We start from the raw sequence: 27318 nt of genomic DNA, 5'->3' as shown, positions 1-27318 counted from the left end.
TCGAGGCACCGGAGCAGAGCTAGGAGGTCGCCCAATCCTGTGAGTTAAAGTCATATATCGCTTATGCACGTGTCATGCATAAAATTTGATTTGCTAGTGTGATTATTTATTTGCAATTTCAATTTTTCAGTTAATTATTATTATTATTTGCATGATGCTTTTAATTACTATTTAAATATGTTTTTCCTTTATCACCAATTTTAATAATGCATTATGACTCGGGATGGGACGGCAGTAGAACATAGGAGTTGGATGAGTGTTCCAGTATAAGTCTGAGAGAGATGAGATAGAGAAGGGACAAATAGGTAAAGTTTTAAGAAAGAAAGATTAGGATCTGCCCTGGTCGAGCATCGCTCTCTAGGCTTAGTAGAGTGTGGTTGCCGGAGTAAAGGTCCCTGATCGAGCTTTACTCTTTGGGCGCCGACTTATTTGGAAATTTAAGTGACCAAACTGGAGGTAAGGTCCCTGATCGAGCTTGCTCTCTGGGCGCTAGTCTTATTGGATAAGAGAGCCGAAAGGCTAAGGCTGAGATGTAAGTGACCAGGCTGGAGATAAGGTCCCTGATCGACCTTTGCTCTCTGGGCGCCAGTCCTATGGGAATGAGAGAGTTGAGATATAAGTGACCAGGCTAGAGGTAAGGTCCCTGATCGAGCTTTGCTCTCTGGGCGCCAGTCCTGTTGGAATGAGAGAGTTGAGATGTAAGTGACCAGGCTGGAGGTAAGGTCCCTGATCGAGCTTTGCTCTCTGGGCGCCAGTCCTGTTGGAATGAGAGAGTTGAGATATAAGTGACCAGCCTGGAGATAAGGTCCCTGATCGAGCTTTGCTCTCTGGGCCCTAGTCCTGTTGGAATGAGAGAGTTGAGATATTAGAGTTGAGATATTAGAGTTGAGCTTGGTCGAGACGTGAGTTTTGAAATTGATCGAGATGTTGAGTTGGGATTAGGGTTCTACTGAAGTACTCTGTCCCGTTGCGTGTGGAATAATTTTTGTTTAAGCATGGCATGACACATATGTTTTAACATGACACGTATGGTTCGCGTGATTTATTAATTATTTTAAAATTAAATGAATGTGATATTGAGATGTTTGAAACTGTTTTAGATATATGATTTTAGCTCACTCTTAGTCTTCCCGACTCTTATTCATGAAACTCCTTCATCATCGGGTGATGTATTTGATTTGGTATGTAAATTGGTAAATCTTAGATTCTCCGCAGTAGTAATAGTAGATGTATCAGTTGTAAATTTTCTGAGTTTCGGGTCTCGTCTAGTTGTTCTGGCAGACCGATTTAATTGTGTAAAATTTAATGTTATTGTAAATTATGGCGTTAATAATAGTAAAAGTTGAGATGAGATTTATTTGAGTTGTGAGTGACAGACTTACTACGGGATTCGGTGGCCTTACGCCTACCCATTCCCTAGTGCCGGTCACGGGCCCTCGGGTGGGGTCGTGACAGCTAATAGCTAATTGTTGATTGATTATTGATGTTTTCTAAATCAATTTTAGGTTTTTTAGAGAGTATAGTTAACGGGCTGCATTACTATTTTAAAAAAACTTTTAGTTATAAATGGTGGAGATTTATTTAAAGGACGATTGTAAGCGAGTCTCCGACTCACTATTATTTAATAGCTAGTAACTCGCCCATTTTAAATACGGATTAGGCGATTTGATAACTCGTCAACCGTACAAGCACCACCCGAAGAGAACCGGAATCCACGTTTCTCCCCATTCTTCAGACCACTACCAAGCATGCATGAAAAAAACAAAACACAATACCTACAAATACCCCCCTAAGACGCCCAGGACAAACAAATGCTTTTACAACCTACAAACACTAATCCTTTGAATCCCTACTAAGAAACTTGGACCGATTGCTATTTTTCACTTGCGGTGGCATCAATAATTTTTATTTTTATATGATACTTATAATTAGACAAATCTAAAATAAAATAGGCTAATATATTTATAGTTAGGTTTTACCCACAAATATCAATGTATGCATTTAAATATAAAACTATTGAAAGGAATGTGAAAGTCTCATTTTGAAATTTTTTAAATATCAGTTGTTTATGCTCAAAACAATTATCAATTGCTAGAATCTTGGCCTCTCTATCTTCTCTTTTTCAACTATTTGAAGTAAAAAAGATACAAAACAGTTGATAAAAAACCCTAAATTTTGATTATTTAATTGTTCTAACATTTTAATTTTCGATTTTAATTCGACAAATACTTAAATTCTACTTTTATAACCTTTTAAACATATTTAATTTTAAATTCAATCTAACAAACCCTAAATTTTATTTTACAACACTATATTAAGTACCCACATGCAACATATATACATAAGCCATATGTCAAACACATGTTTAAATATGATTAGTGATCTTGTTTTGCCTTGTGGAACTAAAAGTACATATCCATGGATATATAAAAAGAAAAATGAATTCATGTGGTGACATTAGTTATCATTCATACTAAGAAATTAAGTTTTCCCATATGAATTATACTAAAAACTCAATTCATGGATTGTTCTTATATGAAAATCTAGAAAGACAATAAAATACAATTATTAATCAAATAAATGATAAATAATAATAATAATAATAACAATAATAAATTGTGAACCGTTGTTGATGGAGAATTAAAGTGGAAACATATGAGAATGGGTGGTTATGAGTCCTGTCAAGATCATGCTTCATTATCTCAATCACGTCATTATTTTAGAATTATCTTCTCATTACATTGTTGAAAATTTGCATTCCAGCAGCCCTTCGCATAAATAAATAAATAATTAATTAATTAACATCATTTAAACATATAAAAACGAGGTTTGATTAATCACATAAAAAGTCCTCAGCTACCACATTGACATTTCTAATTGCTTAAAATCAAGTTCATATAATTATCGGATTTTAATATTTTTGAAGCTTTTGGGATAATAATATAAACTGTCATTAAATTTTACACTTACTTTCATTTTAGTTACAAAATCTTAGTTTATATTATTTCAGAAATTTAATTCTAATTTTATTTTAATTTAGTCACTTTGTAAATAAATGATTGATACATCGCAAAAGCAATCAATAAGATAAAAGTAATTAAAATTAAGAAATATGACATGTCAATTTTCTATTGGCAAAATGACTAAATTATAATTGAAATGAAATAAATTAAAATTTTATGACTAAAAATGAAACTAAACGTAGTCATCTTTGCTGCGGTCCGTGGTAACATGTAAAAAGAAACCCGACCATATGTATGACGAAAGCCTTGCCAAGGCATGATGCCTATGCCAAATGCTGCTTTAATTTCTTTGAAACTACTTACCAGTAGTCTTGCCTGTGGAAATAGAATAGTAAAACAGGGTTCCTATAGACTCTTGGAAAACTTTCATCTGATGGGCATATTTCTGTATAGAAACTTTAAGCTCTTTTGCGGTGGAAAGACAATATAAGCATTTAAGAGTAATGAGAGAACAATTGTATAGAAGTTAATATGTGAGCGGTTTGGTTAGTATTTAAATTTGTGAGAATTGAAAAGGTTTCAATTTGAGTCTTTTTATTCACTATTCATTAATATTAACGAGAATTAATTACTTTTATAGTAAAAAGAAAAATAATAGATAAAAAAAATGCATATTATAAATAATAAAAAATTTAAGGTTGTATACTAGCTTAGCTTTTTTAGCATAAATTTACATTTAGTCGGACAGAACGGAACAATATATAAATATATGGTTATTAATCTTAAAATGGGCTTAAATTTTAATTCATTTTTCATGGCTGATATATGGAAATTAACATCAACTGTTAGTGTCAAACAAAAAGAAAATAAATAACGACAGACAACTTATATATACTTGCATCTTTTATATATATATATATATATATATATTGCAAAAGTGAAAATAAATATAAGATTAACAATAGATATAATGCTTATTATATTAGAAGTATTTCTGTAAAGATAATTAAACAGATGTAATTATAGAATTAATACAGAGAAAACATTAAGATGGTGCACAGATCATTCTTCATCTATATATGGATTTTAATAAACAAAATATAAAGAGGCTAGAATTAATGGGTTTTTCTTTTTACATAAAAATCTTGGATAAAGCTTCTGCTTTTTCTTTGGATACATGTTCTGAATGGCTGTTCATGTTAACAAACCTACATGTTACATACATATATCTATACATGTACGTATATGTCTCTGAATCTTAATTAAATATGTATATATATATATATACATATGTATATACATTGTCAATGCAATTGTAGTATATATATATATATATATATATAGCAATATCGATCGGTTATGCTTACAGTGTGTAATATATCTAAGGTCAATTCTTTATCTGAAGAAGAAGGAAAATGTTATCATTTGATCATGAATCACCAATTCACCATTTATGATGCCACTAGGTCGACGAGGAGTTCCCAACAGATAAAAAATCAATGAATGCCAAACCAGCCTTTCTCTTCTGTTCTTGATCCACTTCCTCATCATCTCTCCTTGCATTGTCTATCACTTCACTTTTGCTAGAGTCAGTGTTTACTTGGAGAAAATCATAAAACTCGACCGGCTGTTTTTTACCTGCCATATTTTATTGCATAGGAAATTATTGAAGCACAAATTACAGCATAAATTATCGCATAACTCAATAGTTGAATACTACATACATCCATCAAGTGTAGAGTATTCATTTTTGGATTTTGATTATTTCGAATGCATTACATCCAATAATTGAATAAGCATATTGCATATGAAATAGTTATACGATTTAAAACATGCTCACTTTTCTATTATTTAAATATAAAATATTCAAAATACGTAACTCATACAATGGTTGGTGATTGGTGATTGGTGAGAGTAGCCAAAGTCAGTTCCAGATAAACTAATGCCACATACATGGTGATACACACAGTGTATGTAATTATTTATAATATATGTTGGCTGTAAGAAAAAAGAAAAACAAAGAAAAGAATGGTTCAGTACAGCATATAATGAAATAGAAACTCAATATAACAGTGAACAAAGTTGAGTCCTTCAGTTATGTATCATTACATTATTCGACTAAACATGCACTTAAATTGGAGAATATCATCAAAGAAACTGAATGTATACCTGCATATTGACTTGGATTCTCACTGCCTTGGCAAAAGGGTCGATAGTTGTGAGGGAAAGGATACTGATTATAGTATCTTTCGCAGTATCTATCGACGAAGGAAGAAAGATTGATAGCATCACAGTTCATCAAGACAGGATCATGCTTCGATGAGGAGGAAGAGTACTGTTTCTGCTCGTTTACTAAACATTGAGCAGCTCTTTTAGCTTGAAGTCGTGATCTTTCTCTGCATTTTCTTGCCATAATAACATGCCAGTGATTCTTGACAGCATTGTCTGTTCGCCCAGGAAAAAGCCTTGCAATAACTGCCCATCTATTGCCATGGATTCGATGAGAAGCAAGAAGTCTTTCTTCTTCCTCTTCTGTAAAAGGTGTCCGATTGATTCTTGGATCCAGCTGATTAAACCATCTCAACCGACAGCTCTTCCCTGATTCATAACATTTTTGTTTTTTATGTTTGTTATTAGTCACAGTCATAAATATAACTTCCCTTAAATTTGTTTCTTTTTGTATACTATAAGCTATACATCTTTTACATTTCTTTTTCACATGAATAACTACATATATTCCTTAAACCCAACCCTTTGTATATTGATGTTCATGATGATTAACAAATGGCTAGAGAAATGAAAATTCACGGGAAATAAATCAGGAAATTACTATTACCTATTATTATTATTATTATTATTTCTTTTTCTTTTTGGGTTTTCCATTATGTTTTGATTCTAATACTTCTAGTTACAGCTGGTTAATTCATGTAGCTGCCATCTTTGCTAGTTCTTGGAAATTAAATTAAGTATTTTGATAAAATATTCTCTTTTTCTTTAGAAAAAAAAAGTTAGGTCAAAAAAATAAATCACCTGATCTTCCTTGAAGCTTTTCAGCTATGGCGTTCCAGTTATGAGGACCGTAACGTTCGACCAATTCTTTAAGCTTTTCATCTTCAGCTGGTCTCCAATGGCCTCTGGTACACATATCTTGATCTTGTTATTATACAAAGAAAGACAGAAAGAATCCAATAATATCCAACGAATAAAAAGAAGTACGGAAAACCCTAGCTAGCTATAGCTCAAGAAGACTATTGCTTTCTTCTTCTGTCCTTGGGAATAAATTAAAGAAGAAGAAGACGTAGAGGAAGAAGAAATAAAAACTAGGTAGAAAAGCTCTGAATAGGTAGATATAGAAAGGAATATATAAGGAACTAGGAGAGGGGTTCTTGCTCAAGTAGGTACAAAGAAGAGTGTGTGGTGGGCAAAGAGAAAAGAAAATAATAATAATATCCGGTGAAGAAGAAGAAGAAGAAGAAGAAGAAGAAGAGAAGATGGAGAGGTGTTTTCCGTTAGAGAGTAGAGAGGAAAGGATGAGGGATTGATGCAAACGTCAAGGCTAACAAACCCTTATAAGTAATCTCTCTCTCTCTCTCTCTCTCTCTCTCTCTCTCTCTCTAGTATATTACATATGTAATTTGATAATTAATGAAAGAAAATAAAGACGCACAGAGAGAGAGAGAGAGACAGAGAGGTTGCTTGGTGGGGTGAATTCCGTTCTGCTTTCAACGTCTTCTTCCCAAGTTTCTAACCTACAACCTCTACTTATAACCCACCTTCCCATTCTCTCTCTTTTTATTTATTTAAACTAAATATGATATCATATACAAAATAAAATAAAATGGTTTTCACTCGTGTAAATTTGACAAAAATATGAAACTTTCCAGCATTTCTGATTTAGTTTGAGGATTTTCAGCTCGAAAGAAACTCATATATTTGATCATTAAATTATAAATTAACTTATTATTTTATTTTACATTTTATTTAACCACTTTCAGTATATCACATAAATAAATGACTGAATGAATAATACGTATAGAATAGTTATAAAACTTAAGATTTATGTTATCTTTATTATTTAAATGTAAAATATAAGTAAAATTATCCAAGTCATTCTCATTTTATAAATCTTTATATTAGATTTCCTTATGAAAGATTCATATGTTAATCATATGATCCGGTGGCATTAACTAATAAACTGAAAAGCTGATTAGTAAAGACAACATTTTATCCAAATATAATTAGTTAGTTATGTATAAAGGGTTGGATTGTAACAATTATAGTTTCAAAGTATGTTACATTCAGTAATTTGGAAATGACAAATATGTCAAAAATACAGTATTGGAGAAGAGTTTGGTAAACTTGCAAAGACTAAGGTAAAAAAAATTATTATTTTTATTTTTAAATTTCTGGGTCGAGGTTTTAGGTTTTGATCACCTTTCGGACCTAACTAACAGTTAGTTGTAAGAAAGGAATTAAAATTATTACAGGAAAAGAAAGAAGAAGTGCACGTGGAGACTGATCAGCCATCCATCCATCCATCCATCATTTTAATTTGAAGTGATTCTATTGAGTCAAACATGTGGTCTTCTTCTCAAAGTTTGTTTTGTTTAGACATGATCATGCTGTTACAAATAGAAACACATTTTTATCAAACTAAAGAAAGCTAATCTGAACTCCAAATTGTTTCGGATGGTATATCAATCTCTTGTACTTTCATGCCTACTTTGTTATTAAAACTTGGCGACCAAACTCAGCAACCCCCTCCCTTTAATCCTCTACATCAATCTATTATAGTACTATATATCTAAATTAGTGATTTACCGCCCGTAAAAATTTAAAAATAACATGTTCTTGATTAATTAAATTAATTCCATACTTTTAGTTTTTCTTATTAAAAAAAAGGGGGTTTTAGAAGTGTTGTATTAAATTGAATTAGTGGGTATTAGCCAAATATCTAGCCATTAGACCATCTATAAGTTTGATACTATGCAAGAGTATCGAGTCAAATTGTAGGAGTGACATTATTAGACGTGGGGTTGGAATCCGTTTTACAGAAAATCAATTAAATTATGCTAAGGTTCAATCTCTTTCACTCATATATTATTTTATTTTTTTCATGTAGAAATTATTTTGAAATGATGTGAATTAACATGAGATGGATATTTAATACAATAATTATATAACACGTCAGATGGTCCGACTGTGCTGCTAAAGAAAAATGTGGAACATTGTTTGAAAGTGTTACCCATGAATTTGGGTTTAGTATTGCAGTTGTCTTGATAATTATAAAGTTGAACTTATGAATTCAAATTCTAGTGAAATTCAATAATTACTAAAAAGTGACGACGACAAAAATTTTAAAAAGTTTAAATGCAAGTTTAGGTATTTGAATTTTGTCTATTTAATATTTTAATATTTTAATTTTTAATATGACTTAATAGACACTTTAGTTTTTCTTTTATAATATTTAAACATTTTTTGAAATATGATTTCAGTTAATACGTCAATGTGTAATACTCATAAGTGTTTAAATATTATTAGAAAATAAAGTTCAGATGTATATTAGATTAAATTGAAAATTAAAGGTCTTTACGAGATTACAAAAATAGAATTTAAATGTTTGATAGATTAAATTAAAAATTAAGATATTAGAATGATTAAATGACCAAAATTCAGGTGTTAAATATGTGTTCTGGTTTAGACGTTACAAAAGAAGTAAGAAGTTGTTTGTGGGTATTATTGAATTGTCCCAACATGAATGCTAGCTGGGTCAAATTTGTACGTATATATATACACACACATGCAGTGGGCAGCAGCTACTAATTTTGTTGCCTTCAGTGCAATAACAAGAAATGAAACAAAAGAAAAATGTTGGATAATTAATGGAAATTTGCATTATAATGTTTCATATATGACATGTGTGTGTATATATGTAATCCATCAAACCATTAGAATTGATAATACTCAATTAATGCATGAGTTATAGATATGAAAATTGATTATAATTAATTAATTAATTTGGATGTTAATGTAATTTTAATGTTGGCAAACTGGTGTATGTACTCGCCTCTCATGTTCATACAACATGAAAGTGACACAATAAAATGGTCTTAGATTAAAATATAAAATATTCATCCAAAAAATAATATTCTTTTCCCAGTCATTTCTTATCCTCAACAATCTATAAATTACCAGTTTGAGTTTGATTATCTGTTTCTCTATTCATACACTAAATCAATTAATAATTAATATATATTTATTAATTTTAAATAATTTTTAATATATAAATCATATATATTAAAATATAAAATATTTATATATGTGTGTCTTTTTCATAATTATATACGCTTAGTGTAAGCAAGAATTAATCTTAAATCAATTGGATTAATTAACTCTTGAAATATATAATCAAATAATATTCATCCAAATCACATTTAGCTTTGGATTTAATTATATTTGATTCTAACTTGTAAAACTGAAATCTTAACAATATTAATATAACTTGGAGGCGAATTTATTTTGTATCTCATTAATTAGGCTTTAAATACCTTTCCTTAATGCAAAGTCATTAGAAATGAGTTTTGGGGTTGCAAATTGCGGTGGGTTGCATGACCTGTGATTGAATCAAATTATATGAAACTATTCATTTATGTTGTAGGACTATTATAATTATTTTAATTATAAAATTAAATTGATAGATACAATTTAATAAGATTTTTAACATTTAATATTAATTTATAAGATTTTAAAAAATAATAGCAAACTAACTATTTTTAAATATGTTTAGTTTTTTTAAAATTTTAAAATTTTATTAATGTAGTAATGTAAAATTATTTATTTATTAATTTTAATATTATATAAATCAATAAGTTAATATAATTTATATTATTATTTTTTAGAATTAGAGATTTATTATATAAATAAAAATTAATTTATTATTAAATATGATATTAAAAATATTATTTAAAATGTTATTTTCTAAAATTAAAATTATTATTTAATTGTGAGACTACTTTATTAATTAATATAATATTAAAATATAATTAATATATTATTTCTTATAATAGAATTAGCATCATTATCTAATTAGATAATTATTAATTGGTAAATATAATATTAAAATATAATTAATATACTATTTTTTAGAATTAGAGTAGTGTTTAATTAGAAATGTAATTTATAAAAATTAATAAATTAATAGATAAAGCATTAAATTACATGTAAGCTTGAATCTAATATATCAAAATAAATAAATATCAAAATAAAAATTTTATATATTAAAAATTAAGCACACATGTCAAAAAAATTTAAATTTATTCATTATTCTCTTTTTATTTTCCACAGTTTTTCTTGTGGATTTTTATACACAGATTTTAGGAAATTATTCATTATTGTTCTTAAGCTTTTCTTTTTTAAGATCAAGAAGCTCTTTTGAATTGAAGATCTTCATGCCTTGAAATTATTCTGAATTTTGAAGAAATTTTTGTTTTTCATTATTTTCTCAATGCTTAATTATCTAATCACCATAATCATGGAATTAGAGATTTTAGGCTAGATTTTTATAAATATTTAGTTTAATTTTTGTATTTTTTATGAACCTTGTTAAGCCTTTTTATTTGATAATTAAATTTCTTGCAAACATGTCTTTATTAATTTTAGTTATAGTTATTATTTGACCATTATATTAAATGAATTTCATGATTATTATGAAATATCATTTACTTTACTATATCAAAACATCATATGTGTTTTAACCTATGTTAATTAAAAAATTTAATTATTTTATTAGTTTAAGTACAAGAAAAAACAAACATCGCCTATTTTATTTATTATTTTATTCGTATTTTATTAACAAGAGTAATCAAAAATAGTTAACGAGACTAAATACCATTTTTATTATATAATTTTTTTAAAAAAAATTATATTTTATATTTATTATTATTATTTGATTATTTTATTTGTAAATTATTTTTGTAAAAAGCTGGATTAGAGTGTTTTAGATTTATATTCTTACATTATTTATTTAAATATTAACTTTTATAATAAATTTGTCATAAATTTTTTATCGACTTCGAGGTATTTTACAACTATACTAATACATTTGTGAGTATTAATTTTAATCTAGCTAGTAAAATAAGTGACTGATTTGACTAAAAAATCTAATATAATATTTCTATCCCATTGGCCTATTTTGAATAATAAATTATCTCAAATACTCTTTTTATAAATAATTCTACATTCTCTTTCCTTTTTCTTATTCTTTCTTTTTCTTTCTCAGCAACATGTTTTCAAAGTTTTATTTATTTTCCAGAAAATAAAAAATAACAAAATTGAATTCTATTATTCATCAAATAAAAATTGAAAAGGATTAAATACTATTTTTTTTTATTCATCTAAAAAAAATAAGAATGAAATATATCTTTTTCATATTAAAATAATAAACAAGAAAAGCGAGATACTAAATTTTTCTAAAGATAAATCCAATATCTTTTTTATTGTATAAATTTTTTCTTAATAAAAAATAGAAAGAAGATTAAAACTCTTTTAGAGAAAGAGAGAAAAAAGAGGAAAGATATAACTAATAAAATGATATTGAAATCATTCCTCATTAGAGACACCATATTATATATAAATTAGTCGATTTAGACACTTGATTAAATAAAAATTTTATAAATATTTAAATATCAATTTTGTAATTTTATAATGGAGGATTCTCCTCTGTCGTATAAGATTATAGAAGAGAAATTAAGTAAAAGTGCACTTGTTTTAAATAAAATAAACTTTTTTTTATTAAGCTTAGGTATTAGGTTTGCTAATTTCTATTTAAATTAAAAAAAAAAAAAAAAAACACCAGAGGAAAATATAAATTGGGATTGATAGATAATCTTCCTAATCTCTGCCTAATTCTAAAGCAAAGAGATCAATACCCATTCCATTTTAAATAATTATTACAGCATGAAAACGTTCCTAATCATAAAAATTAGCTATTGGAAGAAATTATTTCTGAATATAAACAGACATACAATTTTTATTTATTGACAAAAGTAGTTTCTATATATTCTTAGGTTTTTAAATTTTAAATAAAAAATGAAAATTCATATTCAAAATTTAAACAGTCTAAAAACAAGAATAATCTATTTCATTCAAGACTTTTAGATGCTACATTTGAATTTAGTAATTATTTTCTAAATTTTTTAATGATAAATCTTATATTCTATAACTATTCATTTTTAGTTTCATTACTGCAATATAATAGACACTTATATTTAAAATAATAACAAAAAATTTATCTATAATTAATATTTATTGATTAGAAAGATACATATTCATTAAAAAATTTAAATTTCATACATATTAAAAAAAACATAGATTTTTATTTGCAAAAGCATAGAAAAATGTATTTAAAAGTATGATTTATCAAAATTATTCAATAAACAATTAAACTTGGGAGCTATAAATTTGAAAAGAAAGAAATTGCAGATAAAATGATGCCACAAGAGGATCTTAAAGCTAATAGGAACACTAAATTCAGAATAATTGCATGTATACAATTATATCATACTCTCTAGAGTTAATTTAAATGTAAAGGGAGTCTTTCTGTTAATGGATATGATGGAACTAAAAAGACATTCTCCATAATATAATAATATAATTATTTAAAAAATGAATCGAATTACATATTTTATAATAATTATATTCACATAGAGAAATGTCACTTAATAAATTTAAGTTTATATATTTTTTTCAACTTTATTATTGATTTCAGTTAATTAAACTACATTTTTATTAATTAATTGATTATTTAAATTAAATAAGTATATATTTTTAAAATATTATCATCCCTAATGAAATATAAATATTGGAGCCTCATCCTTAAAGAAGTTGTTTTTTTTTTGGTATTCTGTAATAATATAAATATAAGCAGAGATGGTGTGTCCTCTTTTGACCGTTGGCCTACCATTCTCCAAGTAGGAGAAATTGCTTATTAAAACAGTGAGGAAAGCCATCTCCCATCTTACACCCACCATATGTCTCTAACCAAAACCATTTCCCAACTGATTGGTAACTGTCATTGCTGCTACCTCTGCCGTTTTCTTCAACTCTGAACAACCATTTCTATATTCTGGACCTTCACAAACTTAAGTTCCAATATTCACAGTGGCAATCTTTGCCTCAAATAAATTATCTCTTCAGTACTGTAGCAGCAAACTGGTGGAGTCTTCTTCTTCTTGTCTACATTCATGGCACCACCAATTTGTTTTATATATATATAGATAAAATACGTACCGGTTCTTGCAAGAATCTGTTTCTCGACTGTTCACCTGTTTTACCTACTCCTGCAGCCATCAGAGGTTCTCAGAGTCACCAAGAGTTAGTGCTGATATGAGGGAATTACGAGTTCTTTTGCGCTCTTACATGTTAACGAAAACTTATGGATCTAGCATTTCTTCTTGCATCAGTCTCTTAACCAAAAAGATAACTACCATAGAATACCAATAATACAAGTTTTCTCAACATACCAATAACTAAAATGGTAAAACTTCTATTTCTATTTAAATCTTCTCCCCATTTCATCGTCTGAACAAGACCGGTAATTTTAGTAATCATTCCAAGCAAGGGAGTTCAACTTAAACTAATTGGCGTAGATAATGGTGAGAATTTTTTTGCTAACATCTAATTGGTGGAAAGTATGCACTATGGTATTCCACCTACCTATAGCAGCAAACACAAAGGATAAGTTATTTAGCATAGCTATTAACGATCCCTCCAAAAACAGTCCTTTCTACTCGAGGTTTGGACGAAATCATTAGATATTCCTCTTGTTTGATATGGAATGATATGAAACCTAGTCACCTAATTTGAGAATTATGGTTTCTGGGGCCACAAGTTAACTAAACTTCTCAACTGTATAACTGCTGAAAGCTAGCTTCAGAACCATCTGAAAAGGTTTCCCTTAGTTTCTTTAGCTTAACACAAGAAGAGTACACCTACCTGCCCAAAATAAGTATTACAAACATCCCATTACTAATGTTCCTTCTAGTGTATATTTTAATTTCCATTATTTTCATTTCCTATCTTACAGAAATCATGAATATCTCTCACCATTATCTTGACTTTTTCACAAGCATAAAATATAGTTCTTTGAAAAGGAAATTTAGTTGTGGAAAATAAGAAATAGAATGGAAAATGCTTCTTTGAGTACAACACACTTTTTGAACTTGTGGGTATTAGGTAAAAAAAGGGATGCAAATGTCAAACTGTTGGCATATATACATTCCTTCAAATGAATTTTTATACTAACCATGATGTAATACAGCACCTTTAATTCCTCTAACAAAAACCAAAAGCATTTTGATGTATGCTTCAGGGATCAAAGAATTTAACTTTATGTTTCTATGAACAGAGAACTTATCTTATCTGACAGTTCCAACAAATATTTGAGCTTCGAACTATCCATCAAAAAGGTGCACTTGAAGTTGATTTTTGCAAAATAAACACATGCCTGCATCACAATAAGGTACTTCTCAAACAATGTATTGCTCCCACTATGAACTGAAGAAACAATTCTAACCTAATAAGGTGTCATTAACCATTTTGAAAATAAACTAACCATCAAAACAGTGTATTTGAAGGGGATGTTTTAGGGAAAAAAAAAAAGCAATAGCAATCATCAAGAGGTAGTTATCAATAACATATAGCCCCACTAAAGAGAACCCACTATGACACTAAACGTGTAACTGAAGAAAACATTTTCAAGTAGGAAAATATATCAATAACACGAAGAACAAATGCACTGAACCATTTCTTTCGGCTCAAGTGTTGATTGACGCAATAAACTCGGAAGCCCAAGTTGATTGCAACATTTGGTCATGTTTACATTTGATGACGGAGCCTATATTCATATAAGAGCCCTCTCTAAGACGACCACATTGAATAAAAGCACCAAAAAACTTGAACATGACGCAAGTGCAACAACAATTTCTGTGTAGGCCACTGACATGATGACACAATTACTTTCATTAGTATATCAAAAGCTTGAGTTGTCAAAATCCAAGCAACAGTTCATTCCACAAAGACAGAAATCATTATTTAATGTCGGCGTATAGACGAAGGATTTATCCAAATGACCACAGTTCTTCACAATTATATTGATGCACATGAGTCAAAAATGAATGATACTAAACATAAACTGAAGAGCCATATAAACAATTAATGATGCATAAGAACTATTTTCACTGTATACATGGTAGTTGGTGATTTAAAGGGACTGGAAAGCTATAAAATCTCTTGATATACTAGATGTTTAATTAGCTTAATGCCACTTGCTATCATCAATCATACAGTTTAAGCAAATACATTCCTTTTGGTCTATTTATGTCTTCAGTAGTTAGCCATAAGATCATTTGCGCATTTTCTTCTCCAATCTTTAAATTTATGCTTACCTTATCAGCCAAAATTAAGATCAGGAGGCATGTGATGCTGAAATGAAAAGAGAAAGAGAAGAATTTGGAAGTGTAAGGAAAAACAAAATTAAGTAAAAGAAAATACTAAAATAATACTAATAGAGATATACATAGATGCGCAAACAATATGTGCACTGGAATGCGAGAAAGTAATAAACAAAGTAATAGATCATAAAGAAAACATTTTGATATGGGCCTAAAAGAAACAAAAGTCTAAATCAATTTGGACATATTGTATGAACACCCTGGTACAAGATACCTGTGACAACCATATGAAAGTAAATCTGTTCTGCACTTTTCTGTTTCAAATGAAGGAGGTTGTTTTATCGTTAAAGCATAATACAGGCTATGTTAAATTAGAGTGAAGAAAATGAAGAAGAGAGAATAATTAGGAAAGAGTACACAGGTACTTCTCTTTTAAAGGTTGGATGCCAATAAGAGGGTAGAAAGGGAATAAGAAGTAACAAACAACCTGTCAAGTTTCTTATATACACATATCTACATATATCAAGAATGAGAGAAGAGAAAGCTGTATTGTCCTCCAATTTTGTTGTCACTGATCCAAATAAGAAACATATTCTTGCCCTATACTGTTGTAGCCTTTCTCTACCCCATTCATCACCCTTTGTCTACCGTTACCTCAAGACGTTCACCCCATTGAACAATAAAATGAGTTTCACCAGGAAAAGAGAAAATCTTAGTATCAACCAAACGATACTAGGAATCAAGAAGCAAACAAACAAAATCAAAAGTAGGAACGTAGGTAGGATCAACTAGCTGAGAATTGGACAAAGAAGAAGAAAAAGCACTTCTGTGAAAATAATGGTAAATAAAAAAAAAGAGCTGATGAGGAATAAAATATACATATCATAAAAGAGTAATTATACAAGAGAGGCAACAAAAGCAAGTAGAATACAGTGATAGGCTTCAAAACGTATCTATCTTATACAACCTTCAAGACCAAAGAAGTGGGGAACATTAAGTAGTTATATCCACAATTCAGTAACAAACTCATGATTGCATTATGAGACAGTAAGACCTTGACATCAATTGCTACATTTAATACTGCAATATTAAGGTTTTATGCACTAAAGAACTATGTCATAAGGTTAATTAGTACTGATGTTCATTGAACAGGGACACATCCTGAAAACATAAACCGACACAGAATATGCTTTGACAGAGAAGAAATTTCTGCTAACAAATAGTGTTCACAAACTAAAAATTCAAGTATATATTGTATAGTAGAATTTTGTGGTGTTTTGTAGGATAAATTAATAATCAACAGTGCAAAATTGAACGTCTGATTATCCTCTCTCACATGCCAATGAAACAAAGGGGTGGTGTTACAAACTTCATTTGAAAATCACATTCATCTGCTAAAGAGTGTTTATAGCATTTTTATTACACGTGATATCATAAATTTCAGCAATTGTAAGAATGGTATACTACAAAAGTATTGCCATTTGAGAAGGACCTAGAGTTGAAACAAGTGATTCCAGAGAATTTGAATGCCATCCACTCACTTTAATCACCTAAAACAATCTGCATATAGAGGTGAGAAAGACACGTGTCAAATCAGACTTGCTTCTTTCCACTATCCAATTTACATGAATTATTATCAGTTTAAGAAGGGAAAAGAAAATCACCATTCTGCCTAAATTCATGACCTGCTCAAGTCATATCCATTCCTTTTATTGACTTAAGCAATACTTCCCCATAAACTTAAAGTGATCAACCAAATAATTCCTAATTTTGAAGGGAAAAGAAGGCAAAGAATTTAAATCAACAGGACTAATTAAATCTTCAAATATTTCCTGTCGACATTTACTGGCTGGCATGTATTAATATTAAAATATGCATGATCCATATATTATTCTGGTAAAAAAAATAAAACTTTTTACTATGTTGCAGCAGAGAGGACAACATTTGAATGATAAACAAACAGAAGAGAAAGGGAGAGGGAGAGAGAGAGATGAGCACTTAAGCAGTACCATGTCCAGGGTCAGATGAAGACCAGAGGAGGGGACATAATTCCAGATTATAATTGCACAAAGATATCATTGGTGAATTACAGTAGCAATAACCTCCAAAGAAAATTCTAAATCCATTGGCTTCACTGACTAATACTTGTGATAAAATGCATCAGCATTATTTTTGGAGAAACAGCAGGTTTGGAGGGGAAGGTAACATGAGTCTTTTGATATCTAATTAAGGTGTCAAGCATGAACAAAGGTTAAGGCCTATTGATGCGACAAAAGTTCAAATTTCTCTGATGTAAATGCTTATTCTGCATTTAAGTGAGAAGTGCATGCACCAGTTCTTACAGCAGATGCAAGATGAATCCTTTATATCAATGGAAGCCATTATAGAAGCTACACGAGAAGTCTATCTTCATGCTTTCTCTGTTGAAATTTGCAATAAGACAGATTCTAGTACTGACGAAAAAGCAGTTAATGGTCAAATCAGAGTCACTAACCTGAAAGGGCTACTCAAACATATTGCATTCATGATTTGCATCTGCATATCTCCCGTTAGACACTCTGAAAAAAGGGCTCCTTGATAGAATCTATACTCATGAGACAGCAGTCAGTATACACATCAGTCACTAACCTGCAAGGTTACTCAAACATATTGCTTTTACAAAGTACATCTGCATATCTCCAGTTAGATACTCTGAAAGAGGGCACCTGGATAGATTGTTAATGGACCAGAGATAGTCAAATAGTCCCATATGCGACCTAACACAAATAATATCAAAATTAAAAAACAGCCCTCGTTTCTAGCTGTGCAAGTGTGAACTATCATTATAAGATAAAGCTACTTCAAGAAGTTTCAAACAGTGAGTTTCACTTGTCCTTGCTTTGTTTATAACCAGTCAAAGCATAAGAAGAACTCAGTCTTTTCTTTCGTTAGTGTGCCACTATCAAAATATTAAATTTCCGAATGTAAATTGGGTGACTTGTCTTTGTCCTCTAATGGAGGAAGCCCACATGTAATTTCCTTAATAGGAAAGTAAGAGCAAATAATGCAACAGCAATCAATTGGAGAAGCAAAAGCTAATGCTCGAGTGGCAACTAGGAGAAATTACAATATTTTGAGTACCTAGGTTTCAGGGGAAATATATATATATATATATATGTTGTTTGTCTATTAGATACCACCCTGAGTCCACATAGAAACACAAAAAGTATGCAAATATGCCCTTGCACACCAGTTGTGCTTACAAGATATACTAGTACAATGAAGACTTGGTGCCAAAAAAGATAAAATAAAAAATCTTAATTTGTACTTCTTCTCTCTTTGCAAAGTTTTGTGATGTGGTATATAATAGTTTTATGTGGTAAGGGTTAAAGGGTGGTAAATTTGAAAATTTACATTTGTGATGGGTGCTTAAAGATGATTAGCATTTGTAATGTTATATCAATAAGATTATTTTCAACCATCCGAAGTAGAGCAGTGAAGTCCTTAAACTAACATGTTCCTGTTGTTAAATGCTAAACTTCCTTGACCTAACATCACTAATTTCTGTGGCAATGGACAGAAACAACAGGAAACGAACAGCAAACGGTGAAAAGAACCGAAATTGCTTCACGTTGTTTTGGGTTCCTGAGGACAAAATCCATAAGCAAGAGATTATCAATTACAGGTTAGATTAAGCATACAGAGAAACTAAAGGCCAAAAGCTATACACATAGTTGGACCTGTTATAGTAACGACGCCGCTTGAGCTCTCCTAACACAGCTGATACCTTGAAATTGCAACTGCAGTTAAAGAATTGGTATTATGTTTACCAACTATTGGAAGAGGAGACGGTGAGTTTTGCAAGAACCCAAGTGTACGAGATGGATGCTTACAGACTCCCGCTAAACAGGTTCCTAGGACTCAGAGGGGTCGTTTTCTTCTTCTTTGGCGCCGTTTTGAGGCTGGCCCTTCATTTTCAAAACAGATCTTGTTAGGCTCCGCTCAGTTGCGCCAATTTTTTGCCTTTAATATATAAAGTTAATTGAAAAAAATGATAATTTTAAATTTATTCAATTGCAATCATATTTATATTAATTTACAAAGAGAAAAACTAATAATTTTACTTTTATAATAGATGTGAGAAAATAATGTAACATACTATTTTATAAATAGTACAACATTATATAATAGTTTATTTTATACGGGTTCATATAAAAATATTTTTTTATTTCATAACATAAATTTCTTAGATACCATAAGATATATAATTATTGAATACAAAATAATTATAATATTTATATATAATTATAATTTATAATTTTCAATATATATATCAACAATAAATTATTTATGAACTCTTTCTATATATATATTAAATAATAAAATATATATGAACTATATAAATTAGATGGGTGAAATCATACATGAAAGATGAAAATGTATAATGAAATAAATATAAAAAAAGTCTGTAATTATTTTATTGTATAGTAGAAGATTTTTTTAAGTAGGTTTAATTTATTCCATTATTTGTAGATAAAATTAATTATATTATAATATGTGACAATATTTATTAGTATTAGTTGATTTATTTATTATCATTTACTAGCTATGATTAAAATTAATCAATCTAGATGTAACAACTAATAAATAATATTATATTATTATATTATAATTAATTTTATTTATAGATGAGGTGATAAACTGAATTTATCTAAAATTTTCTTTTATTAATAATATAAGAAATGATACAGATTAGGACGATACTAGAATAAACTTTTATGAGTATCTATTTATTATAATGGAATAGATTTACGCCATTTATAAAATATTTAATTTTAACATTTAATGTATGATTTGAATATTTATTACTTAAATCCAATTATATATCTAGATCAAAGTATAAACTACTCAAGTCGATATTTAATAGTTATTTTTCTTATCAAATAAAAAGGGTAAGCTCATCCCATGGACATTGGTTGTTTTTACCACCAATCCATTTAAATATTTTTATTAAAATAACATACATATATCAAATAACTACAAAATAAATAAATAAATAAATAACTTAAAACTATGTAGCAAAAACTATATAAACTTAATAGAAGTGAAAACTAAATATTATTAGAAGAAAAGGTCATTATTACCATATTAAGTGCATATATAATAATAAAATAAAAAAGTAATATATATGTAATACTTTAACATTAGATGATTAATTAAAATTAATAAAAATGCATCAATTATTTATTTGTTCAGTATATAATAGACATACATTTAAATTAAATATATTTTTTAATTAAATAAAGAGAATAAATAACAAACACCATCTTATATTTTGGCATATACTAGTACCTATTTTCTTTTTAATATTATTCTATTCTAATTTCTATCCCTCAATTTGCAATTCGTTGTACTAAATCGTCTATTTTTGTAAGAGATCAACTGACTAATGGACTAATTTAAAGAACTAAGAGTATTGTTTGGTCCCTAAACTTTCTATACAATCAAAATTATCTAAAACATTATTTTTTATTAAATTGGTACAAAATATATTTGATATACTTTGAATTTTTTTTAATAAAATACCAAAGTCACCATATATATTTTCTTTACCATATTAAAATACATTTACTTTAAATTTTTGGCTTAACTTATTTCAATTATTTAAAAAATATATAAATATTTTCATTTGAAATTTTATTAAAATTTAAAAATTATTTATACAAACTAATCCAAACTTAAAAGGAATATTACCCATATCTATCCCGGAGAAAATGCCTCTTTCATATTTTAGGGCTCTTAAGCCTTAAAAACTATTTCTTTTCTAAATTTTGGTCATAATACTTAAGATTAGTTTGTACAAAATTTACTTAAACTTAAATAAAATTTTAAGATAAAAATTATTTACTTTTTAATTATTTTTTAAAATATAAAGAATAAGTTGACAAAAAATTACAAACAAGTCTATTCCAATCCTAATTCGATCAAAAAACTAAGGTGACTTTGATATGGTATTAAATAATTTTCAAAGTATATTAGTTAAATATTTTATTCTAATTTATTTAAAAATTTAATTTAGATAAATTTGATTGCATCAAAAGTTTAAAAACCAAATAAAACTTTTAATTTGTTTAGATTAATCTATCGATTTGTTGATTTTTCTTTTTGCAAGAGGGAGTATCTAGTATATATAACAAATTGAAAATAGAAGGACACAATAGCAAAATAATGAAAAAAACAGGATATTAGTGCAAAAACATAGGATTATTTGTTATTTACCTAAGAAAAAAAGCACAAATGATATAACCTTTCCGTCTTCTTCAACCTTGCAGCTTTCTATTGTTAATCTAATTTAAATTTAAATCTAAGACTGATTCATTAATTTCCAATTCTACACTCTTCTTCTTTGCACTCGGAGGTTAGTCATCCTACATATATTCTTTAGGGTTTTTTTTTTCTTTCTCTGTTCAAACTTCCTTAAAATGTGCTCCCCTAATTCCTTAAAATCAACACATCATTTTTAGTTAAAATATTAGAAAGCGGTGAAACAGATGGAGATATCCGATGATTTAGAGGTGCAGTTGAAGTATTTTGAAATTTTAGGATTTCATTTCATTTTATCTGAGAATTTAGGGGCTCATTTATATCTGTTGTCTTTATTTTATTATTCTTAAAGTGCGCTGGTTGGAGTTGGGGTTTTGTACTATATAGACATAAAAATCTAGACCCGAATCTCTCTCTCTCGTCTTCCTCCTTCAGCTTCCTGTAAGTTCCTCTCTCTCCCAACTTGGAAAGAGAAAAAAATAAACACTCGAGGTTAGAATATTTGGTTTGCAGTTGAGGCTTCAATCTTTCCATTTGCTTGTGGGTGTCTATATATGTTATCTGTTTGCATGTTCTTTGATGAACTTTATTTTTATTTACTCCCATGTTTGTTTTCTGAGAAAAGGGAGGAATCTTGAAGAACGGAAACATATATTTCCCCCTATTTTATTTTATTTTAATTACTTTCCACTCCTTCCTCAGGAGTAGATGTTTACCGTATAGTGGTGGTCAGTTGAGTGAAGGTTTGAGCTATACTGGTTTATGAAACAGAAAACAGAAAACCCAGTGCCTATAATGGAATTTTACCATCTGGGTTTTAGTCTACTTGAATTGCCCGTTAGTCATTTGTGTTTGAGCATTGTGAAAGTATACTGTTTTTTTATTCTTTGAAATATGATGTCTGTTTGTAGCGGATTCATGTATTTCCATTGGTGTCTTTTGTTTTGTAGTAATTCAATTAACTAGTTCAGTTTAGCCCTTATTGATTTTTCTCTTTTCATACATGGGGGTGTTTATTTGCTGCTTCTTAATGCAATCTTTGCAGTGACAATGTCGAATATAGTTCTCTTCGAGGATATTTTTGTGGTTGATAAACTTGATCCAGATGGTAAAAAGTTTGATAAAGGTATGCTTTTCTTAATTTTTCTTTGTATATCCCCCTTTTTTTAGGCATTGCCTACACAATTAAATTCGTGCAGAATCATGTCAGTTTTGGCATGATTTCATTTCTTTTAAACTACCTTCTATTTCCTAAGTTGAAAGAATTGAATTCTAGCAATGATATGCTTTCTGAACGTGAGAATTGACTAAATACAGTTTAATTCAATTAAGCTCTTGCATTGTAGACTTTCCTAGTAAAGGGAGCATCTCTTCCTCAAACTTTCCCGGGCTTACACTAGATCATTTGTCCTTTTGTTTTGTCAGTCAAACCTTTTCTTGCTGTTTCTACGATTCATCACCCGGGAAATTTTCTGTAGCATGCCCAACTTAAGTGTACTACTTGTTTTCCTTGCTCAAAATGAAAACTAATGGGCTAAGGTTATTGTGCCAGTTTAACTTTTGATTAATAATAAATTAACACGTGCATATCAACTTTTCGATCTACAATAATCAGAGAATAAAAAGAGCTTGGTCCATCACATTATTGCAGCCAATGAGAAACTAATGAAAAAGCAGGATGGCAGACCTCTAAGTAAAATTGAATCCTTAGGCTAATTATGTTAATCTTAGGTGGCTCTCTACTATGTTTAATAGTTTAGTTTTCATTTCTAATGATTCTTTTAACTGGATTTAATTTGCAAGTTCTTTGCAGAAAATGTTACAATCTTTTTATTAATTGCGACCTTAATTGAAGATCATGAAATCCTAAGTTCTATGGGATATTGGTAGAGTTGAACTTTTTAACAGTAGGAAATTTGTGTATAATTTTTTTTTAATGGATATATGAATCTTGTAGATAAGTTTGTTTATCCTTATGGTATGGTATATTACTATGTTGAGTATCTGACCTTCATAGTATAAGACTACATATTATTTATTATTGTCATTACTTGGCAAAATAGTTTACCATGGTTATTGCACATTTCCTTAATGGTTAGACGAAAAAGGGGGGAACTGTTACACCTGTTTAATACTCATCCTTTAAATCTGTATGCATGTATAGTAGTTCTTAACTTGTTTTTTCTGAACTATCCTTAATTGCTTTATGCAGACATTGCAAATTAAATGTTTGCTAATTATTCATTGTTTATGTTTTCATCTAGTGTCCCGCATTGAAGCACACAGCCAGAACTGTGATATGTTCATGCACCTAGATGTGAACACAGAAATATACCCTATGGCAGTTGGTGATAAATTCACCATGGCATTGGCTCACACCCTAAATTTGGATGGAACTCCTGACACTGGCTATTATACACAGGTAAATCATGTTCCTCTGTTGTGTTTAACCGCATCATTGATAATATTTTGGAATGCATATTTTGGTTCATCAATTATAGATGCATCTTGTTAACCATTGTTTTCTACTACCAGACCATACATTTTATGTTATTTTGTTCAAGTTTTCACCTCAATGAATGGTCTGCATGCTTCTCTCCTTTTCATGCACCTAGTTCTACACTAAACTTTGTCAAAAATTAGTAGATTACTAGTTCGTGAGAGATTGTTTACTCTTTCTCTTGACTGGTTAGTCTAACATTGGCCGAGTGCATCCACTCTTCAGTGGTTTTTATGTTTGTGCGTGTGATACAAAGTGTTGTACCTTCTAAGTTTGTGTGTCCTATGCATAATGTTTTATGGTGTGTTAATTCATATGTTCAGCAGTTTCATTTGTTAGAATTATGTGATTCTACATGTGCAAATTCGGAAGGAAAGACTTGAAGGTACAAGGACTATATGTCCATTTTGCAATGCCATATGTGCAGCTAGGTTACAGGCACCTGAACATGTATTAGGTCGTAAGAAAGGACTTAGTTGATGCCGGTGAGGATTAACACACATTCAGAAGTGACAACTGGACAACTGCATGTTAGTCTTTTAACTTAGATATTATCTGGTAGCATAGAACATTCTTTTGTGTTTTGTTTTTGAAGCATATGCATACACACGTGCGCACACGCAGTGTAGAGATGATAACAAAGATAGAGATAATTGTAAATAACACAACACTATCACACCATAGCTTTGCCTCCAACTATGGGCTTTTGGTTCAAAGTTCTGGATGTTCCTGTCAAGTGAACTTTCAAGCTGTTGGAGCATTTATATTTCATAGCTAATGAATTTTACCCTTGATGCAGGGAGCAAGGAAAACCCTTGCAGACAAATATGAATACATTATGAATGGGAAGTTATACAAGATCTCAGAGGAAGGTTCAGGAAAAGCAGTTAAAGCGTGCGTATCCAAACTCTGGAAATCTTGCTTTCGCATTCTTGCAAAAGCAGTCACTTCTGAGATCTTGACTGTCACATATTTATCCTCTCATTTGGCTCATCAAGCTTATAATAGAAATCAATATCCCACCAGTGCATAAGATGGTTATATGAAACCATTCTTTTATTTAACAAACATATTTCTTGAGATGAGACTTAAGTGACATTTTGATTGCTTTATATTTTTGGTTTCAGGGAGATGTTAGTTTCATATGGTGGGCTGCTGATGCTGCTAAGAGGGGATCCTTCTCATGTGTCTCACTTTGAGCTTGATCAGCGGCTCTTTCTTCTTATGAGGAAGCTCTGAAGCTCATCACTCAGTTTGCCTCTATGGCTGATATCCATGATGTGATCTTTTGCGGACAAATTTATTGCTTACATAGAGACTGTTTCATGTGTCTTCAGTATCTAATGGTGTATGGCAAACTTGAAGCCAGTCGGGTGTTTGATTCTCTTATATGACTATCCAGGAAAAACATTGATGGTTGGATTGACAGTAAATCAGTTTTTAACCAGCAAGACCTTCTAAATTCATGGTACTACATATTCTTTATTTCTCTGTGTTTCCACGATGATGATGGGCGCAGATGGAAGGCTTGAATCTTCCTTATTTGATTTAAAAATAATAAAAAGAAAAGAGTAAATTTGGTGCATTTTATTTTTGTTTACATAATTTTTGTTCAAGAATAAAGAAAACAAGATTTGCCTTGGATCTAACGAGAGTCCAAGATGCTTACCCTTTGCTTTGGCTATTAAGATTAGGAATCTCTGTTTCAGTATTGCATTGTTTGGACAAAAGAATTTTAAAGTCAGTAATTCCAATTCAATAGTATATAGATTTGCTTTTGATTAATAGAATTCTTCTAAGTTGCATTAGTTTTGTTTTTTTTTTTTTTTTGTCAATGAATATTTTATTCAAGGAATTTTAAAACATTCACCAAAGGCTTCGTATTATATTAAAAATTATGTTAAACTTTCAATATAAATAATTAATTTGGCTAAAGTTACTTAAAACATGTTAGTATTGAAATTTGTTTTGAAACAACCACATAGTTTTCAAAGAGAAAGAGGTGTATTGTCGCTACAAAATGGAACCAGCAAAGGAAGTTCAAAACCTAGGACAATTGCACTTCCTATTGATTATAGCAATAAATGCTCTGAATGCAGTGGTTACAGTTACGATGTTCATGTCAATTGCATATTACAAGGAACTAGTATAATGAAAAATGACCAACTTAGTTTCCTCCTCACATCTATCTCTTCTCCTATGGATGATCCAAGCAAACTTGTGATATTTGCGATGAAATTATAAAATCGGGTCAATTGCTCCATATGTGCGAAGATCCAAATTTGAACATTCACTTCAAGAGCATGCATGATGAGAGCCATGTTGATGGTTAAATAAGCAAGAAAAAGCTAAAGCAAGTTTCCTCTCAAGGAATAGAGCGGCCTGTTATTTTTCCTGAATCTAATAGGGCGAAGGTAATAAAAACACAAATTTTTCCTGAACTTGATAAGAAGGGGATAAGAGGACAAAGACCAATAACTGCTGAAGAAGCGACACGTTTGTATGGCGGATTATAGTATATAGATGACAAAAGGTTAAAAGGAAAGAGGTATTATTGATTGTTCAAGAATAATAAATCATATTAGTTCAACAAGGAATTCACACACATAAAGTAGTAGTAGAGATATACATAGATGTGCAAGCAGTATGTGCACTGCAATGCAAGAAAGGAGAAGAAAGTTTTTCTTTTTTTTTTTCCAAAAAATGGAAATGTCCGTACTTTAATTAAGATTTTGAGTTCGAGTTTTACATATGCAGAGTACTTTACCACCCGCAAGGGTCCTACCTGACACGCTCTAAATAATATAGATTATTAAATAAAAAAAGTACAAATTTAGATTTTAACTTTTTTATTTTTTCTATTTTGTTGTCTAAACTATTTTTTTTTTAATTAAGTATTTGAATTGCTAAAAATGTTCAATATAGTGTCTTTAGTCTGTATTATGAGTTAAAATGCTTATTTAATTTATTTTAAATAGTATATTGACTTAAATATCTTTCTTTAAAATAATATCATATTTTTTTCTTTTTTTTCTTTTTATCTTATTTTTATTCATTTTCAGCACTACTTTCATTTTAATTGTATTTATTTCTCAAAAGATAA

The 27318-nt window shown here is 29.5% G+C and overlaps 3 protein-coding genes across 20 annotated transcripts; 1 reads left to right on the top strand and 2 right to left on the bottom strand.

The window, feature by feature from the left end:
- Positions 1–4008: 4008 nt before the first annotated feature.
- On the bottom strand, positions 4009–6658 carry LOC8263165 (transcription factor MYB54). Its single transcript, XM_048377678.1, has 3 exons — positions 5994–6658; positions 5133–5561; positions 4009–4601 (listed from the first exon to the last, which is right to left on the bottom strand). The coding sequence occupies exons 1-3, from the start codon at positions 6106–6108 to the stop codon at positions 4426–4428; spliced, it is 720 nt and encodes a 239-aa protein (XP_048233635.1). The 5' UTR covers positions 6109–6658; the 3' UTR covers positions 4009–4425.
- A 6178-nt stretch (positions 6659–12836) lies between these two features.
- LOC107262143 lies at positions 12837–19426 on the bottom strand. 15 transcript variants are annotated; one of them, XR_007217127.1, is made up of 8 exons: positions 19132–19408; positions 18906–19036; positions 18118–18168; positions 17907–17996; positions 17077–17176; positions 16905–16972; positions 15407–15443; positions 12837–14466 (listed from the first exon to the last, which is right to left on the bottom strand). XR_007217127.1 is itself a non-coding variant. In XM_048378576.1 (7 exons), the coding sequence occupies exons 3-7, from the start codon at positions 18944–18946 to the stop codon at positions 14350–14352; spliced, it is 375 nt and encodes a 124-aa protein (XP_048234533.1). In that variant the 5' UTR covers positions 18947–19036; positions 19132–19191; positions 19285–19426; the 3' UTR covers positions 12837–14349. The 15 variants fall into 15 exon arrangements, 5 of the variants coding, with proteins under 5 accessions (XP_048234533.1, XP_048234532.1, XP_048234534.1 ...); XR_007217128.1 differs by lacking the exon at positions 17077–17176 and having other exon boundaries at positions 17907–18168; positions 18990–19036; positions 19132–19191; positions 19285–19426; XR_007217125.1 differs by lacking the exon at positions 17077–17176 and having other exon boundaries at positions 19132–19407.
- A 2229-nt stretch (positions 19427–21655) lies between these two features.
- On the top strand, positions 21656–25700 carry LOC8263166 (DNA-directed RNA polymerases II, IV and V subunit 8B). Of its 4 annotated transcripts, none has more exons than XM_002530262.4 (5): positions 21656–21809; positions 22761–22841; positions 23980–24137; positions 25015–25109; positions 25343–25700. In XM_002530262.4, the coding sequence occupies exons 2-5, from the start codon at positions 22766–22768 to the stop codon at positions 25452–25454; spliced, it is 441 nt and encodes a 146-aa protein (XP_002530308.1). In that variant the 5' UTR covers positions 21656–21809; positions 22761–22765; the 3' UTR covers positions 25455–25700. The 4 variants fall into 4 exon arrangements, with proteins under 4 accessions (XP_002530308.1, XP_048234576.1, XP_015581552.1 ...); XM_048378619.1 differs by lacking the exon at positions 21656–21809 and adding an exon at positions 21848–21966; XM_015726066.3 differs by lacking the exon at positions 21656–21809 and adding an exon at positions 21999–22156.
- Positions 25701–27318: the final 1618 nt, after the last annotated feature.

This window comes from Ricinus communis, chromosome 8 (genome assembly GCF_019578655.1).
Source record: "Ricinus communis isolate WT05 ecotype wild-type chromosome 8, ASM1957865v1, whole genome shotgun sequence".
NCBI lineage: Eukaryota > Viridiplantae > Streptophyta > Magnoliopsida > Malpighiales > Euphorbiaceae > Ricinus > Ricinus communis.
Note: the sequence above shows the minus strand (reverse complement) of the source record. Positions and strands in the feature narration are given on the sequence as shown.

Coding starts and splice junctions, on each gene's coding strand:
- LOC8263166 (XM_002530262.4), top strand. CDS start 22,766: ATGTCGAATATAGTTCTCTTCGAGGATATTTTTGTGGTTGATAAACTT. Junction 22,842..23,979: donor TGGTAAAAAGTTTGATAAAG/GTATGCTTTTCT, acceptor GTTTTCATCTAG/TGTCCCGCATTGAAGCACAC. Junction 24,138..25,014: donor ACACTGGCTATTATACACAG/GTAAATCATGTT, acceptor CCCTTGATGCAG/GGAGCAAGGAAAACCCTTGC.
- LOC8263165 (XM_048377678.1), bottom strand. CDS start 6,108: ATGTGTACCAGAGGCCATTGGAGACCAGCTGAAGATGAAAAGCTTAAA. Junction 5,562..5,993: donor AAAGCTTCAAGGAAGATCAG/GTGATTTATTTT, acceptor GTTATGAATCAG/GGAAGAGCTGTCGGTTGAGA. Junction 4,602..5,132: donor GAATCCAAGTCAATATGCAG/GTATACATTCAG, acceptor AAAATATGGCAG/GTAAAAAACAGCCGGTCGAG.
- LOC107262143 (XM_048378576.1), bottom strand. CDS start 18,946: ATGTTAGGTCAAGGAAGTTTAGCATTTAACAACAGGAACAT. Junction 18,169..18,905: donor GCATTTAACAACAGGAACAT/GTTAGTTTAAGG, acceptor TATTTGTGTTAG/GTCGCATATGGGACTATTTG. Junction 17,997..18,078: donor CTAACTGGAGATATGCAGAT/GTACTTTGTAAA, acceptor TCATGAGTATAG/ATTCTATCAAGGAGCCCTTT.